General features: G+C 47.2%; 1 protein-coding gene across 1 annotated transcript in view; it reads left to right on the top strand.

Annotated features, from left to right (window-relative positions):
- Positions 1 to 15,095, top strand: part of LOC136626596 (intelectin-1-like) — a 59,042-nt gene that overhangs the window by 28,099 nt on the left and 15,848 nt on the right. The window contains exons 2-3 of the mRNA XM_066601643.1: positions 7,094 to 7,170; positions 8,913 to 9,080. Of these exons, the coding sequence (XP_066457740.1) occupies positions 7,094 to 7,170; positions 8,913 to 9,080 (245 nt within the window). The remainder of the gene's footprint in view (positions 1 to 7,093; positions 7,171 to 8,912; positions 9,081 to 15,095) is intronic.

The following is a 15,095-nucleotide window of genomic DNA, read 5'->3' as shown; positions in this document are numbered from 1 at the left end:
AGCTATGAGCATCAGCCATCTGCTTACGGCACTGCACACATAGGACGGTATAGCTTCAATGATCTGTAGTGTCCCAGGAAATATTAGAGTACTGTTTAGCAATGAGAGTCAATCCTCTGCTTACGGCACTGCACACATAGAACAGTATAGGTCTAATGGCCTGCACAGGCCTAGATGCTTAAAAAAAAGAAAATGGTGTACTACTGCTTCCAGCCAGCCACAACAGTAATACACGCAATGAGGAGTAGCCCTAAGAAGGACCGTTGGGGTTCTTGACGACTGAATCCTACTCTAACACTTTCCCTGTATAAGCCTCAGCACTTTCCCTAACCACTGCCAGCATGTATATGAGGCGAGCCGCGGGCGGGACCAGTTTAAATACTCGGCGGACACCAGATCCCGCCAGCCACTCACTGCTGTTGGTGGCCAGAGGGCTGGCACATCCCAGCAAGAAGTTGTAATGCCTTCCCCGCATGTTTATTGGCTAGAATATGGTGCTAAACATGCGGGGAAGGAAATGCAATTGACTCGAGTACCGCGTGGTGTTCGTCTCGAGTAACGAGCATCTCGAGCACCCTAATACTCGAATAAGCATCAAGCTCGGATGAGTGTGCTCGCTCATCTCTAGTCATTACTAATCAGGCATATGAAATGTGAGACTGCTATACAACATGTCAGCATTAAAAAAATCTATCTAGCTATTTACTCAAGACTTGCATTCGTAGTGTGTGTGTGTGTGTGTGTTGGGGGGGTAATATAGGTATTCCTTTCTCAGTTGTAAAGGCCTTTGCCATGTGCACTTATACAAGTGTGTAGAGAAGGAACAAGTGCCTGGCTATGAGATTAACCATCCTACTAGCATTGCATGTAACATAAGTGAATATGGTCATTAGGGATTAGAGATGAGCAAGCACCAAAATGCTCGGGTGCTCGTTACTCGAGTCGAACTTCCCGCGATGCTCGAGGGTTCGTTTCGAGTAACAAACCCCATTGAAGTCAATGGGCGACTCAAGCATTTTTGTATATCGCCGATGCTCGCTAAGGTTTTCATTTGTGAAAATCTGGGAAATTCAAGAAAGTGATGGGAACGACACAGAAACGGATAGGGCAGGCGAGGGGCTACATGTTGGGCTGCATCTCAAGTTCCCAGGTCCCACTATTAAGCCACAATAGTGGCAAGAGTGCCCCCCCCCCAACAATTTTTACTTCTGAAAAACCCTCATTAGCAAGGCATACCTTAACTAAGCACCACACTACCTCCAACAAAGCACAATCACTGCCTGCATGACACTCCGCTGCCACTTCTCCTGGGTAACATGCTGCCCAACCGCCCATTTCAGTAATAGTAGCAGTCAAGACAGGCCCCAGTAACAATTCCAAAGCAGCAGTATAGGGGGAGCACAGTATTAGTTCCATTTCAGTAGTAGTAGCAGTCTAGACAGGCCCCAGTAACATATCACTAGCAGCAGTATAGGGGGAGCACAGTATTAGTTCCATTTCAGTAGTAGTAGCAGTCTGGACAGGCCCCAGTAACATATCACTAGCAGCAGTATAGGGGGAGCACAGTATTAGTTCCATTTCAGTAATAGTAGCAGTCAAGACAGGCCCCAGTAACAATTCCAAAGCAGCAGTATAGAGGGAGCACAGTATTAGTTCCATTTCAGTAGTAGTAGCAGTCTAGACAGGCCCCAGTAACATATCACTAGCAGCAGTATAGGGGGAGCACAGTATTAGTTCCATTTCAGTAATAGTAGCAGTCAAGACAGGCCCCAGTAACAATTCCAAAGCAGCAGTATAGGGGGAGCACAGTATTAGTTTCATTTCAGTAATAGTAGCAGTCAAGACAGGCCCCAGTAACATATCACTAGCAGCAGTATAGGGGGAGCACAGTCTTAGTTCCATTTCAGTAGTAGTAGCAGTCAAGACAGGCCACAATAACATTCCCGTTGCAGCAGTTTAGGGAGATAACAGTCTCTTTCACATTTCAGTAGCTGCAGTATAGACAAGGCCCCAGTTACATTTATGTAGCAAAAGTGTAGGCCAACCCCACACACCTTGCTGTACCATGAGTGCAGGCGAAGCCCATAAAAATTACTAGGATTACACTGTAGGCGAGGGCCCAAAAAAATTGGTGTACCAACAGTACTAATGTACCTCAGAAAAATTGCCCATGCCCAACCAAGAGGGCAGGTGAAACACATTAATCGCTTTGGTTACTGTGGCTTAATTTGTAACTAGGCCTGGAGGCAGCCCAGTTAAAATAAAAATTGGTTCAGGTGCAAGTTTCAACGCTTTAATGAGATGTCTGCCAACCAGGCCCACTCTTCTGTAAAGAATTGAGGAGGCTGACTCCCACTACGCCGCCCATGTTGGAGTTGTTATTCCACTATAGCTCTACGCTGCTCATAGAGCCTGGCCAACATGTGGAGCGTAGAGTCCCACTGTGTGGGCACGTCGCCGGGCAGTCGGTGCATTGGCAGATTAAACCGATGTTGCATGGTCCGCAGGGTGGCAGCGTCTGTGTTGGACTTGCGGAAATGTGCGCTGAGCCGGTGCACCTTTCCGAGCAGGTCTGACAAGCGTGGGTAGCTTTTCAGCGTTGGTGAGGGCGCGTACAATGTTGCGGGAGACATGGTTGTGCAGGGCTGGGACGGCACATCGGGAAAAGTAGTGGCGACTGGGAACCGAGTAGCGCGGGGCCGCCGCCTCCATCATGTTTTTGAAAGCCTCCATTTCCAAAAGCCTATACGGCAGCATCTCCAGGCTGATCAATCTGGCTATGTGCACGTTTAACGCTTGAGCATGCGGGTGCGTGGCGGCGTACTTGCGCTTGCGCTCAAACAGTTGCGCTAGCGACGGCTGGACGCTGCGCTGAGAGACATTGCTGGATGGGGCCGAGGACAGTGGAGGTGAGCGTGTGGGTGCAGGCCGGGAGACGGTCGTGCCTGTGTCCTGAGAGGGGGGTTGGATCTCAGTGGCAGGTTGGGGCACAGAGGGAGAGGCAGTGGTGCAAACCGGAGGCAGTGAACGGCCTTCGTCCCACCTTGTGGGGTGCTTGGCCATCATATGCCTGTGCATGCTGGGGGTGGTGAGGTTGGTGGTGGTGGCTCCCCGGCTGATCTTGGCGCGACAAACCTTGCACACCACAGTTCGTCAGTCGTCTGCACTCTCAGTGAAAAACTGTCACACCTTTGAGCACCTCGGCCTCTGCAGGCTGGCATGGCGCGAGGGGGCGCTTTGGGAAACAGTTGGTGGATTATTCGGTCTGGCCCTGCCTCTACCCCTGGCCACCGCACTGCCTCTTCCAACCTGCCCTGCTGCTGCACTTGCCTCCCCCTCTGAAGACCTGTCCTCAGTAGGCTTAGCAAACCAGGTGGGGTCAGTCACCTCATCGTCCAGCAGCTCTTCCTCCGAATCCTCTGTGCGCTCCTCCCTCGGACTTACTGCCCTTACTACTACCTCACTGATAGACAACTGTGTCTCATCGTCATCGTCCTCCTCACCCACTGAAAGCTCTTGAGACAGTTGCCGGAAGTCCCCAGCCTCATCCCCCGGACCCCGGGAACTTTCCAAAGGTTGGGCATCGGTCACGACAAACTCCTTCGGTGGGAGAGGAACCATTGCTGCGCAATCTGGGCAGGGGCCCGAGAACAGTTCCTGGGAGTCTGCCTGCTCCTCAGAATGTGTCATTGGAATGGAGTGAGGAGGCTGGGAGGAAGGAGGAGCAGCAGCCAGAGGATTCAGAGTTGCAGCTGTGGACGGCGTAGAAGACTGGGTGGTCGATAGATTGCTAGATGCACTTTCTGCCATCCACGACAGGACCTGCTCACATTGCTCAGTTTGTAATAAAGGTCTACCGCGTGGACCCAAAAATTGTGAGATGAATCTGGGGACCCCAGAAACTTGCCTCTCTCCTAATCCCGCAGCAGTCGGCTGCGATACACCAGGACCAGGAGCTCGGCCTGTGCCCACACCCTGACTTGGGCCTCCGGGTCCTTGCCCCCATCCACGTCCTCTAGGCCTACCCCTACCCCTCAGCATGGTGTATTACGAGTAGAGCAGAAACAGAACGCTGTAATTAAATGTGCCGCTTATTGGCCTGTGGTTGGAGGCTGACTTCGCTTACGGAACGCACAGCAGAGCCAGGAAACAATTATGCGCAAGCCTGTAGTGAGACCTAGGTGCGTATGACTGAGCTACTGGAATTCACAGCGCAGAACCAGTCAAGTGGCCAAAGGCCAGTGGTAGGCCTTAAGTATTTTGCTTCAATTTTTTAAAATGGTGAGGTGAAAAACCAGACAGACACCGTATGCAGCGTATATATGTATACTCTTTCCCTCTGGCGGGATGATCATGTAACGGACACAGCAGAGCCAGGAAACAATTATGCGCAAGCCTGCTGTAACGCTTAGCTGGGTAATAATGAGCGACTACTACCCCCAGCAGACACGCAGTAAACTGAAGACGGTCACAGGCAGCCCAAATATAGTATTTTTTCCCAATTTGTGGGAAAAAGCCCACTGCCTATATAGCCTGTATATGGATTTCCCTGTTGGAGGATGACTGTGGTTATTGAAAGCACAGTGCAGCCAGAAAAAATTATGCGCAAGGCTGGGTATTAATGAGCGTCTACTAGTACCCCCAGCAGACATGCAGTAAACTGAAGACGGTCACAGGCAGCCCAAATATAGTATTTTTTCCCAATTTTTGGGAAAAAGCCCACTGCCTATATAGCCTGTATATGGATTTCCCTGTTGGAGGATGACTGTGGTTATTGAAAGCACAGTGCAGCCAGAAAAAATTATGTGCATGGCTGCAGTAACACCTAGCTGGGTAATAAGTGAGCGACTACTACCCCTAGCAGACACGCAGTAAAGTGAACACGGTCACAGGCAGCCCAAAGATTTTTTTTTTCCAATTTTTTTGAAAAAGCCCATTGCCTATATAGCCAGTATACCTCTTTCCCTGTACCACTGTCCCTGCCTCACCAGTACTGCCCCTATACTCAGTAAAATGACTGCAGACTGAGGACGCTATGGTCTGCACGCCCGATATACAAAAAAAAAAAAAAATTTGCAAAACTGCTCCCAGCAGCCTCAACAGTACTGCACATGGTCAGATGTGGCCCTAAGAAGGACCGTTTGGGTTCTTGAAGACGAATATAACAGCCTAACACTCTCCCCTATAGCAGCTACAGCAAGACAGCACTTTCCCTAATGTCTCTCAGCGTGCATCTGTGGCGAGCCGTGGGCGGGCCCAGTTTATATACTCGGGTGGCACCTGATCTCCCCAGCCACTCACTGCAGGGGGGTGGGATAGGGCTGGAACTTCACAGGAGGAAGTTGTAATGCCTTTCCTGTGTTACTATTGGCCAGAAAACGGCGCAAAATTTTCTGGGAAGAAAATGGAAGTGACTCAAACACCTTGCGGTGCTCGTCTCGAGTAACGAGCATCTCGAGTACCCTAATACTCGAACGAGTATCAAGCTCGGACGAGTACGCTCGCTCATCTCTATTAGGGATATAACTTTTTTACAACCTCATATTCCTGTATCCTAATTTGATAACTTTTGCCTGAAAACAAAGAATTTAATTATTTCAATATTACTTCAGAAAAGGTCACCCCAAAATAAAAATTATTATTTTTATATGTAAAAGATTATTTATTATCTAATATGCATGTATTATAATACAAAGAAGAACTCACAAATGTTCTAGTGTTCTAATACTTGTGCATCACTGCTTATTGCTCAAAAGCAATCAAAGTTGCAGTTTGTCTTTCTTTCTGCAGGCAGCATACAGTTCCTGCATCACTTTGATTCTGCGCACTGATTACTTCTTAGTATGTTAAATATGGATGGCTCCTGCTTTCAGTGGTTCTCCAATGAGTGGAAAGCTTTTGTATTTTCTGGCTGGTTGACAAATACTTTCATCTTCATATTTGCTGTCTTTAGACTCAGTATCACTACCGCTAGGTAGTGGATCATAATATGTTGATGCTGAAGCAAGACGATTTCAACTGTTTGAAGGGTGAATTGTTTTCTCACTTGCAACAACCTGTTGAGTACCCGATGTCTCCTTTGCTTTCCTCTTGTAGATAATAAAGTTGTTTGTCTTCAGTGGATAACCATTGGCCGTTAACTTCTGTAACATCAAACACTTCAATCAGGGGATCATATTTTCCCGTCCGGACACAGTCATCATAAATCTTCAGGACTTTGTCAAACTTTGTTTGTATTACTTGATCAGACACGTGGAAAATTCAATTTATTGTGACATAATTTTTTAACTTCCTGGGATATTTCCATTAGTCATGCCTTTCCTCCTTTGATTTCCGCTCTAAGAAACTGGTACCGTCCAATTATTTGCAATTGGAGTGGCATTCTGTATTTTTCTACTAGTGATGATTCTTCGAAAGGCATACTTCCTCTTTTTCTATGTAACTGCTGATATCTTATCAGATTACTGGTCCAGGTATCCTTGTTCTTCTATACTGCAGTATAACTTATCTTGTGCGACATTATATATTGCTCCTAAAAAAAATCCAAACAAGTAGGAAGTTGAATTTCTCAAAAGTCTTGTATATACCCTTTTAAAAAGTTCCATAAAGCTCAAGTATATTCTAGAAAGTTTCATAAAGTTCTAAGAAGGATTAGAGAGTGACACTACTTCTGAGTAGTTATCTTAGATAAATTGTGATTCCAATTTTTTTTTCTTTGGGTGAGCTGTTTTTAAAAATTTGAGGAATTTAGGTGTTTTTCAGTGTTTTTATATAAAAGTTCATCCATTTATGATACAGGAAATCATTTATTTCAAAAAAAGTCAAAAAGTTATAATCCTAATAGTCATGTTGGAATTCACAAGTTGTTGCGACTTCAGGCTGAGAGTTGCAAGAAATTCAACTGGTTTGAATTTCTTGTGACTGTTGGGAAATCGCAACTTGCGAGTGGCAATGCAAGCACATTCACTTACATTGCATTGGATGCAGAGAGGCAACACTATGATCTTTTGGCCTTCTGACCTGTGTTGTAGCCAAAGTCACTGTGTAGCCCTAGACTACTATAATTCATTTTCGTGTTTTTATTCCCTCCTAGGTATCCAGCTGCAATGTTGGTCCACAGTCTCTTAGTGTTCGCCTTAGTACATGCTGGAGGAGGCACTTATAAATGTGGTGAGTATTTTCGCTTATAGCAAAGGTAGGTAGATAAATATTAGATGAGCTAATACTCTCACATCTAACTCAAATTGAACTGCAGGCTGCAACAAACATGTCATTTTCTTTGTGTCTTTAGAAAAGGTATTTCTCTTCAACCCCCTCAAGATGAAATGGTCATTTTTTTAAGTTTCAAGTTTTCATTCCTGCTCTTCAGCAGCAGTAACTTTTAGATTTTTCCATTAACATATCTGTATGTGCCTGTTTTTTGCTAAATTGTGTTGTATTTTTTAATGTACTATATAATGTACTGAAAACCTTGTAAAAATTAAGTGGAATGAAATAAATAAAAAAAATGCAATTTGGACATTTTGAGGGTGAAACTGGCATATGAACTGTATTCTGTTGGTCAGTATAATTACGGCAAGACCAAATTTTATCTAGCGTTTTATGTTTTACTACTTCTAAAGTCTAAAGATTTATTTTTAGCAAAAATTGCTTTTTGTCACCATAATCTGAGAGCCATAACTTTTTTTTACTTTTTCAGCAATTAGCTTGTTTGCCGCTCATTTTTTGTCGAGTGAGCTGTCATTTTTATTATTACCCTTTTTGGTATGCAAACATTTTTATGATCTCTTTTTATTCAATTTTTTTGAGAGCCAGGCTAAACAAAAAAAATTGCAGATTCTGTACATTTTTTTGATTTTCACTGCACAGGAAGAATAACTCTATATTTTAGTGGCTCATAGTTTTACAAACACAGCATTACCATATCTGGGGTTTTTTCATTGTTTAGATTTTTATAGGAGAAACGGGAAAATGTGGAGGGGATCTTGAATTTTTAAAAATTATTTATATTTTGAAATTTTAATTAAACCTTTTTATATGTTATTAAACCTTTTTTAGCCCCATAGGGGATTATGCATGCAATATTTCATTATTGCAGTATATGGTCATTTTCAATGTTGCTTATTAAATCTTGTCATAGGCAGGGCTTAACCCTTTCCAATCCACTGTCTGACGTCTTCAGACATTCTGATTGTAGGCTATACAGCTCCGATGTCGGAAGACGTCGGGCAGGGTATTGTTACTGTATATTACTGACCGCTCTGTTGGCGAGGGCCTCTCCAACATGTCCCATACTGCAATACTGGCTCTAGCCAGCAGATGACGCCATTGGATAATGGCAGACAGAGAAAACCCCCTAGAAAATCCTGAATCCAAAATTGGATAGCAATGGGTTAATAGGCATCCATGCATGGCACTCTTGGGAGCCATCGCCAATGGGGGACCATGAAGCACTGGAGGGGTTCTCCATCTGGCTGACTGTTTAGATGTGCAATCAGTTCTGACCATTCCATTTAAAGAGTTAACTGCCATGATCAAAACTAACTCCTGGGCCCACTCCATACACCCTTTTGTGACCGAGTGGTGTATATTTACATGATGTAGTTGGAAAGTGGTTCAGATTGATTTTAATGGGTCCCGTGTAATGCTTCCTTGTCTCTCAGTGGTGCTGCAGGGGAATAAAATGTTTGCTCTCCCCACATTAAAGCTGACTGTAGGGGGTTCTAGCCGCATGCCAACCTGTGATCAGTTTATTTTCAGAGACTAATATAATTAAAAGAGATTGCAAAGGGCAGGTAGTCTATAGTCTTCTTGGCTCATACTAGAGAATAACGAATAAATTATATCAGATGTTTTTATTGCGTTCTTAATAGTTGTGTAATGCAATGTTATGTTTTTTCCTTGTTCCTTAGAGCAAGCGTCTGTTTCTGAGATAAAGGAAAACATTCAGACTCTCTTGGAGTGCTTGAACAAGGCCAATGGAAATGATAATATTTCAATTTCTAGGTTTGCTATTGGTATACCAGATTATGGATGCAGGAGTTGCAAGGAAATCTTGAATTTATATCCATATGTGGAAGGTAAGATAAATACACGCACAAGCACTTTATGTGTATACATTTTAAGATATAAAGTTGCAAGAAAAAGTAAGTGAATCCTTTGAAACTCCTTGGATTTGTGCTTTAATTATAACAGAGGGGCATTTTTGACTGTTCCTCTCTGCAAATGTTTTTCACTTTATCAATATTTCTGGGATGTTTTATATGCTTTTTAAAGGGCTAAAGGTGTTTTTACATGTCCTTACATGTTCGGATTTATTATTCGTATGCGCAAACTATGAGTTCATTCATGTGCTTGTGCAGCCTGTTTGCACAGGCAGATAAATCGTTTGCTTCCTAAATCCCGAGATTGACTGAATGATTGGTATTTAAACCGAATGATTAGTGATCCACACAACGATTTTCATGCTTGCGTAAAATTAATGATAAGTGAACAAATTATCGTTTATTATTCGATTGTTTACTGTGCTAACACTGAATGATTATTGTTCGAATTCGAATGATCCAGTGACTTTTTGGAAGATAATCTATTCATCTAAATGCACCTCAACAGTCCAGTCAACAGGTTATTCCTCACCTACGTCACAGTCCGAATCTGAGGGCAGTGTAAGTCAGAGCTAGGTGTGTTCCAGGTCATGTCCCTTAATTTCAGTGCGTTGTCCAACTGGAAACAAACAACTCCTCTTAAAGGCATCAGTGGCCCTCTTCTGTATGCAGAACCCCAGCTGGGAGAACTGTAGGTGAATCACCATGCAGAGTATCTGTGAAGTTAGCTCTGTATCCAGACAGCAGTGTCCTTCGTTTTCAACGTCTCTCCTCTCATTAGCCAAAGGCCCACCCTGGAAAGCTCTCTTGCCCTCACCAATCTCATGAGAGGAACACTCCTCATATGTAACATAGTTACATTAGAAAGAAAATGTAAAACAGATAAGGTATTTAATGCCACTGTAATAACGGGGCACGGAGGCACCCTGGTACATTATTTTTCCTCTAAACATAGTGTTGTATATTTATGCTAAAAAGTTACCTTTGTCAACTGTCCATAGAGCATTTTCTAAGAAACATTGTGGAACATCCAGGAGGTCAAACTTGAGATGGACTGCAGTGTTGTTTTGTTGCTTAGAGTACCACATTTTGTTGGCTTGTCTCTTTCAATTGTGCATCCTGGTGCCATCGCCTCTACATGAAAGTGATGCACATACATTAAGAAAGACCTTTTTAAAGAAAAGATTAATCAGACCAGTGGACCTTCTTCCATTGCTCAATGGTGCAGTTCTGATGCTCATGTGCAGATTGTAGATGCTTTTGGTGATAGACATGAGGCAGCATGGAAACTGTGATCCAGTGGTGAGGCTCTGCATCTTCTCTTCCCTGTCCTATTGTGGAACTGCCATTACTGCAGTCAGCAAGAAGTGGGGAGGCATCCAGCAATGGGACATACTACAGCAAGTTGGTGAGGAGGATGGAGGTGGGGGTGGAAATAAACCTGAGCTCAAGATATTGTGTGACCTCTGGCCATCAAAACTCTAAAAGGCGCTGCAGGCTCAAATGATGGCTGCATGCATTGGTGCAAATAAAAATGTTGGATGGTTTGGGTGGCCTTGCATTCCTTTCTCCCCCAGAAGTGACATAGGCTCAGTGTGGTCATTCAAGCCACCCCCTTTATAATACACACCTGCTCTGACTGGACTGTGGCTATGCAGCTCCATATGCAGCATGCGGTGATGCCCTGTGTGTTCTGCCACCTTTCTCTCATAGATAGTATTTACTTTTTGAGCAGTATTTTATTTGTACAGTAGCTTTTATGTGGGATTGGATTGGAATTGAGCCAGACTAGATAGCTTTCACACCCAATATGCATCAATGAGCCTTGGGCATCACGGCCGTGGGCACTAGGCCTAAAAGGTTACTGTGTAGAGATGAGCGAACGTACTCGTCCGAGCTTGATACTCGTTCGAGTATTAGCGTGTTCGAGATGCTCGTTACTCGTGACGAGTACCACGCGATGTTCGAGTTACTTTCACTTTCATCTCTGAGACATTAGCGCGCTTTTCTGACCAATAGAAAGACAGGGAAGGCATTACAACTTCCCCCTGCGACGTTCAAGCCCTATACCACCCCCCTGCAGTGAGTGGCTGGCGGGATCAGGTGTCATCCGAGTATAAAAATCGGCCCCTCCCGCGGCTCGCCACAGATGCGTTCTGACATAGCTCAGGGAAAGTGCTGTCTTGCTGGAGTTGCTATAGGGAGAGTGTTAGGAGTATTTTAGGCTTCAAGAACCCCAACGGTCCTTCTTAGGGCCACATCTAACCGTGTGCAGTAGTGTGGAGGCTGCTTTTTGCAGTGTTGCACATTTTTTTTAATTTTTTTGTATATCGGCCGTGCAGAGCATTGCGCCCTGCAGTAATTATACATACTCCAGGGCCAGTAGTGGTGAGGCAGGGACAGAAGACATATTTATTGAATATAGGCAGTGGGCCTTTCCAAAAACATTTGGGAAAAAAAATCTATTTGGGCTGCCTGTGACTGTCCTCAGTGTACTGGGTCTGTGCTGGGGGTAGTTGTCCTCCTAATTCATACGCAGCCAGCTAAGTGTTACAGCAGGCTTGCGCAAAATTATTTCCTGGCTCTGTGTTGGCTGTTAACTGTTACATCACCGCTGTATTCCAGTCCACAGTGCAACAGTCTTCAGTTATTTTACATACTCCAGGGCCAGTAGTGGTGAGGCAGGGACAGAAGACATATTTATTGAATATAGGCAGTGGGCCTTTCCAAAAACATTTGGGGAAAAAAATCTATTTGGGCTGCCTGTGACTGTCCTCAGTGTACTGGGTCTGTGCTGGGGTAAGTTGTCCTCCTAATTCATACGCAGCCAGCTAAGTGTTACAGCAGGCTTGCGCAAAATTATTTCCTGCCTCTGCTGTGCATTCCGTAAGCAAAGTCAGCCTCCAACCACAGGCCAATAAGCGGCACATTTAATTACAGCATTCTGTTTCTGCACTACTGGTAATACACCATGCTGAGGGGTAGGGGTAGGCCTAGAGGACGTGGACGCGGGCGAGGACGTGGAGGCCCAAGTCAGGGTATGGGCACAGGCCGAGCTCCTGATCCAGGTGTATCGCAGCCGACTGCTGTGGGATTAGGAGAGAGGCACGTTTCTGGTGTCCCCACATTCATCTCACAATTAATGGGTCCACGCGGTAGACCTTTAATAGAAAATGAGCAGTGTGGGCAGGTCCTGTCGTGGATGGCAGAAAGTGCATCCAGCAATCTATCGAACACCCAGACTTCTGCGCCGTCCGCAGCTGTAACTCTGAATCCTCTGGCTGCTGCTCCTCCTTCCTCCCAGCCTCCTCACTCCATTACAATGACACATTCTGAGGAGCAGGCAGACTCCCAGGAACTGTTCTCGGGCCCCTGCCCAGAATGGGCAGCAATGGTTCCGAATCCTCTCCCACTGGAGGAGTCTGTCGTGACCGATGCCCAACCTTTTGAAAGTTCCCGGTGTCCGGGGGATGAGGCTGGGGACTTCCGGCAACTGTCTCAAGACCTTTCAGTGGGTGAATAGGACGATGACGATGAGACACAGTTGTCTATCAGTGAGGTAGTAATAAGGGCAGTAAGTCCGAGGGAGGAGCGCACAGAGGATTCGGAGGAAGAGCAGCAGGACGATGAGGTGACTGACCCCACCTGGTTTGCTACGCCTACTGAGGACAGGTCTTCAGAGGGGGAGGCAAGGGCAGCAGCAGGGCAGGTTGCAAGAGGCAGTGCGGTGTCCAGGGGTAGAGGCAGGGCCAGACCGAATAATCCACCAACTGTTTCCCAAAGCGCCCCCTCGCGCCATGCCACCCTGCAGAGGCCGAGGTGCTCAAAGGTCTGGCAGTTTTTCACTGAGAGTGCAGACGACCGACGAACAGTGGTGCGCAACCTGTGTCGCGACCAAGATCAGCCGGGGAGCCACCACCACCAGCATGCGCAGACATATGATGGCCAAGCACCCCACAAGGTGGGACGAAGGCCGTTCACCGCCTCCGGTTTGCACCGTTGCCTCTCCCCCTGTGCCCCAACCTGCCACTGAGATCCAAACCCCCTCTTAGGGCACAGGCACTACCGTCTCCTGGCCTGCACCCACACCCTCACCTCCGCTGTCCTCGGCCTCATCCACCAATGTCTGTCAGCGCACCGTCCAGCCGTCGCTAGCGCAAGTGTTGGAGCGCAAGTGCAAGTACGCCGCCACGCACCCGCACGCTCAAGTGTTAAACGTGCACATAGCCAAATTTATCAGCCTGGAGATGCTGCCGTATAGGGTTGTGGAAACTGATGCTTTCAAAAGTATGATGGCGGCGGCGGCCCCGCGCTACTCAGTTCCCAGTCGCCACTACTTTTCCCGATGTGCCGTCCCAGCCCTGCACGACCACGTCTCCCGCAACATTGTACGCACCCTCACCAATGCGGTTACTGGCAAGGTCCACTTAACAACAGACACGTGGACAAGCACAGACGGGCAGGGCCACTATATCTCCCTGATGGCACATTGGGTGAATTTAGTGGAGGCTGGGACAGAGTCAGAGCCTGGGACCGCTCACGTCCTACCCACCCCCAGAATTGCGGGCCCAAGCTCGGTGGTGGTATCTGTGGCGGTGTATGCTTCCTCCACTAAACCACCCTCCTCCTCCTACGCAACCTCTGTCTCGCAATCAAGATGTGTCAGCAGCAGCACGTCGGCAGCAGTCGGTGTCGCGCGGCGTGGCAGCACAGTGGTGGGCAAGTGTCAGCAGGCCATGCTGAAACTACTCAGCATAGGAGATAAGAGGCACACGGCCCACGAACTGCTGCAGGGTCTGACAGAGCAGACCGACCGCTGGCTTGCGCCGCTGAGCCTCCAACCGGGCATGGTCGTGTGTGACAACGGCTGTAACCTGGTGGCGGCTCTGCAGCTCGGCAGCCTCACGCACGTGCCATGCCTGGCCCACATCTTTAATTTGGTGGTTCAGCGCTTTCTGAAAAGCTACCCACGCTTGTCAGACCTGCTCGGAAAGGTGCGCCGGCTCTGCGCACATTTCCGCAAGTCCCACACGGACGCTGCCACCCTGCGCACCCTGCAACATCGGTTTCATCTGCCAGTGCACCGACTGCTGTGCGACGTGCCCACACGGTGGAACTCTACGCTCCACATGTTGGCCAGGCTCTATGAGCAGCGTAGAGCTATAGTGGAATACCAACTCCAACATGGGCGGCGCAGTGGGAGTCAGCCTCCTCAATTCTTTACAGAAGAGTGGGCCTGGTTGGCAGACATCTGCCAGGTCCTTGGAAACTTTGAGGAGTCTACCCAGATGGTGAGCGGCGATGCTGCAATCATTAGCGTCACCATTCCTCTGCTATGCCTCTTTAGAAGTTCCCTGCAGAGCATAAAGGCAGACGCTTTGCGCTGGGAAACAGAGTCGGGGGAAGACAGTATGTCACTGGATAGTCAGAGCACCCTCCTGTCTATATCTCAGCGCGTTGAGAAGGAGGAGGAGGAGCATGAGGAGGATGAGGAGGAGGGGGAAGAGACAGCTTGGCCCACTGGTGAGGGTACCCATGCTGCTTGCCTGTCATCCTTTCAGCGTGTATGGCCTGAGGAGGAGGGGGAGGGTCCTGAAAGTGATCTTCCTAGTGAGGACAGCCATGTGTTGCGTACAGGTACCCTGGCACACATAGCTGACTTCATGTTAGGATGCCTTTCTCGTGACCCTCGCGTTACACGCATTCTGGCCACTACGGATTACTGGGTGTACACACTGCTCGACCCACGGTATATGGAGAACCTTTCCACTCTCATACCCGAAGAGGAAAGGGGTTCGAGAGTGATGCTATACCACAGGACCCTGGCGGACAAACTGATGGTAAAATTCCCATCCGACAGCGCTAGTGGCCGAAGGCGCAGTTCCGAGGGCCAGGTAGCAGGGGAGGCGCAGAGATCAGGCAGCATGTACAGCACAGGAAGGGGAACACTCTCTTAGGCCTTTGACAGCTTTCTGGCTCCCCAGCAAGACT

Source organism: Eleutherodactylus coqui, chromosome 4 (genome assembly GCF_035609145.1).
Source record: "Eleutherodactylus coqui strain aEleCoq1 chromosome 4, aEleCoq1.hap1, whole genome shotgun sequence".
In the NCBI taxonomy this organism is placed as follows: domain Eukaryota; kingdom Metazoa; phylum Chordata; class Amphibia; order Anura; family Eleutherodactylidae; genus Eleutherodactylus; species Eleutherodactylus coqui.
The sequence above is the reverse complement of the archived record's forward strand: the minus strand, read 5'-3'. Positions and strand labels throughout refer to the sequence as shown.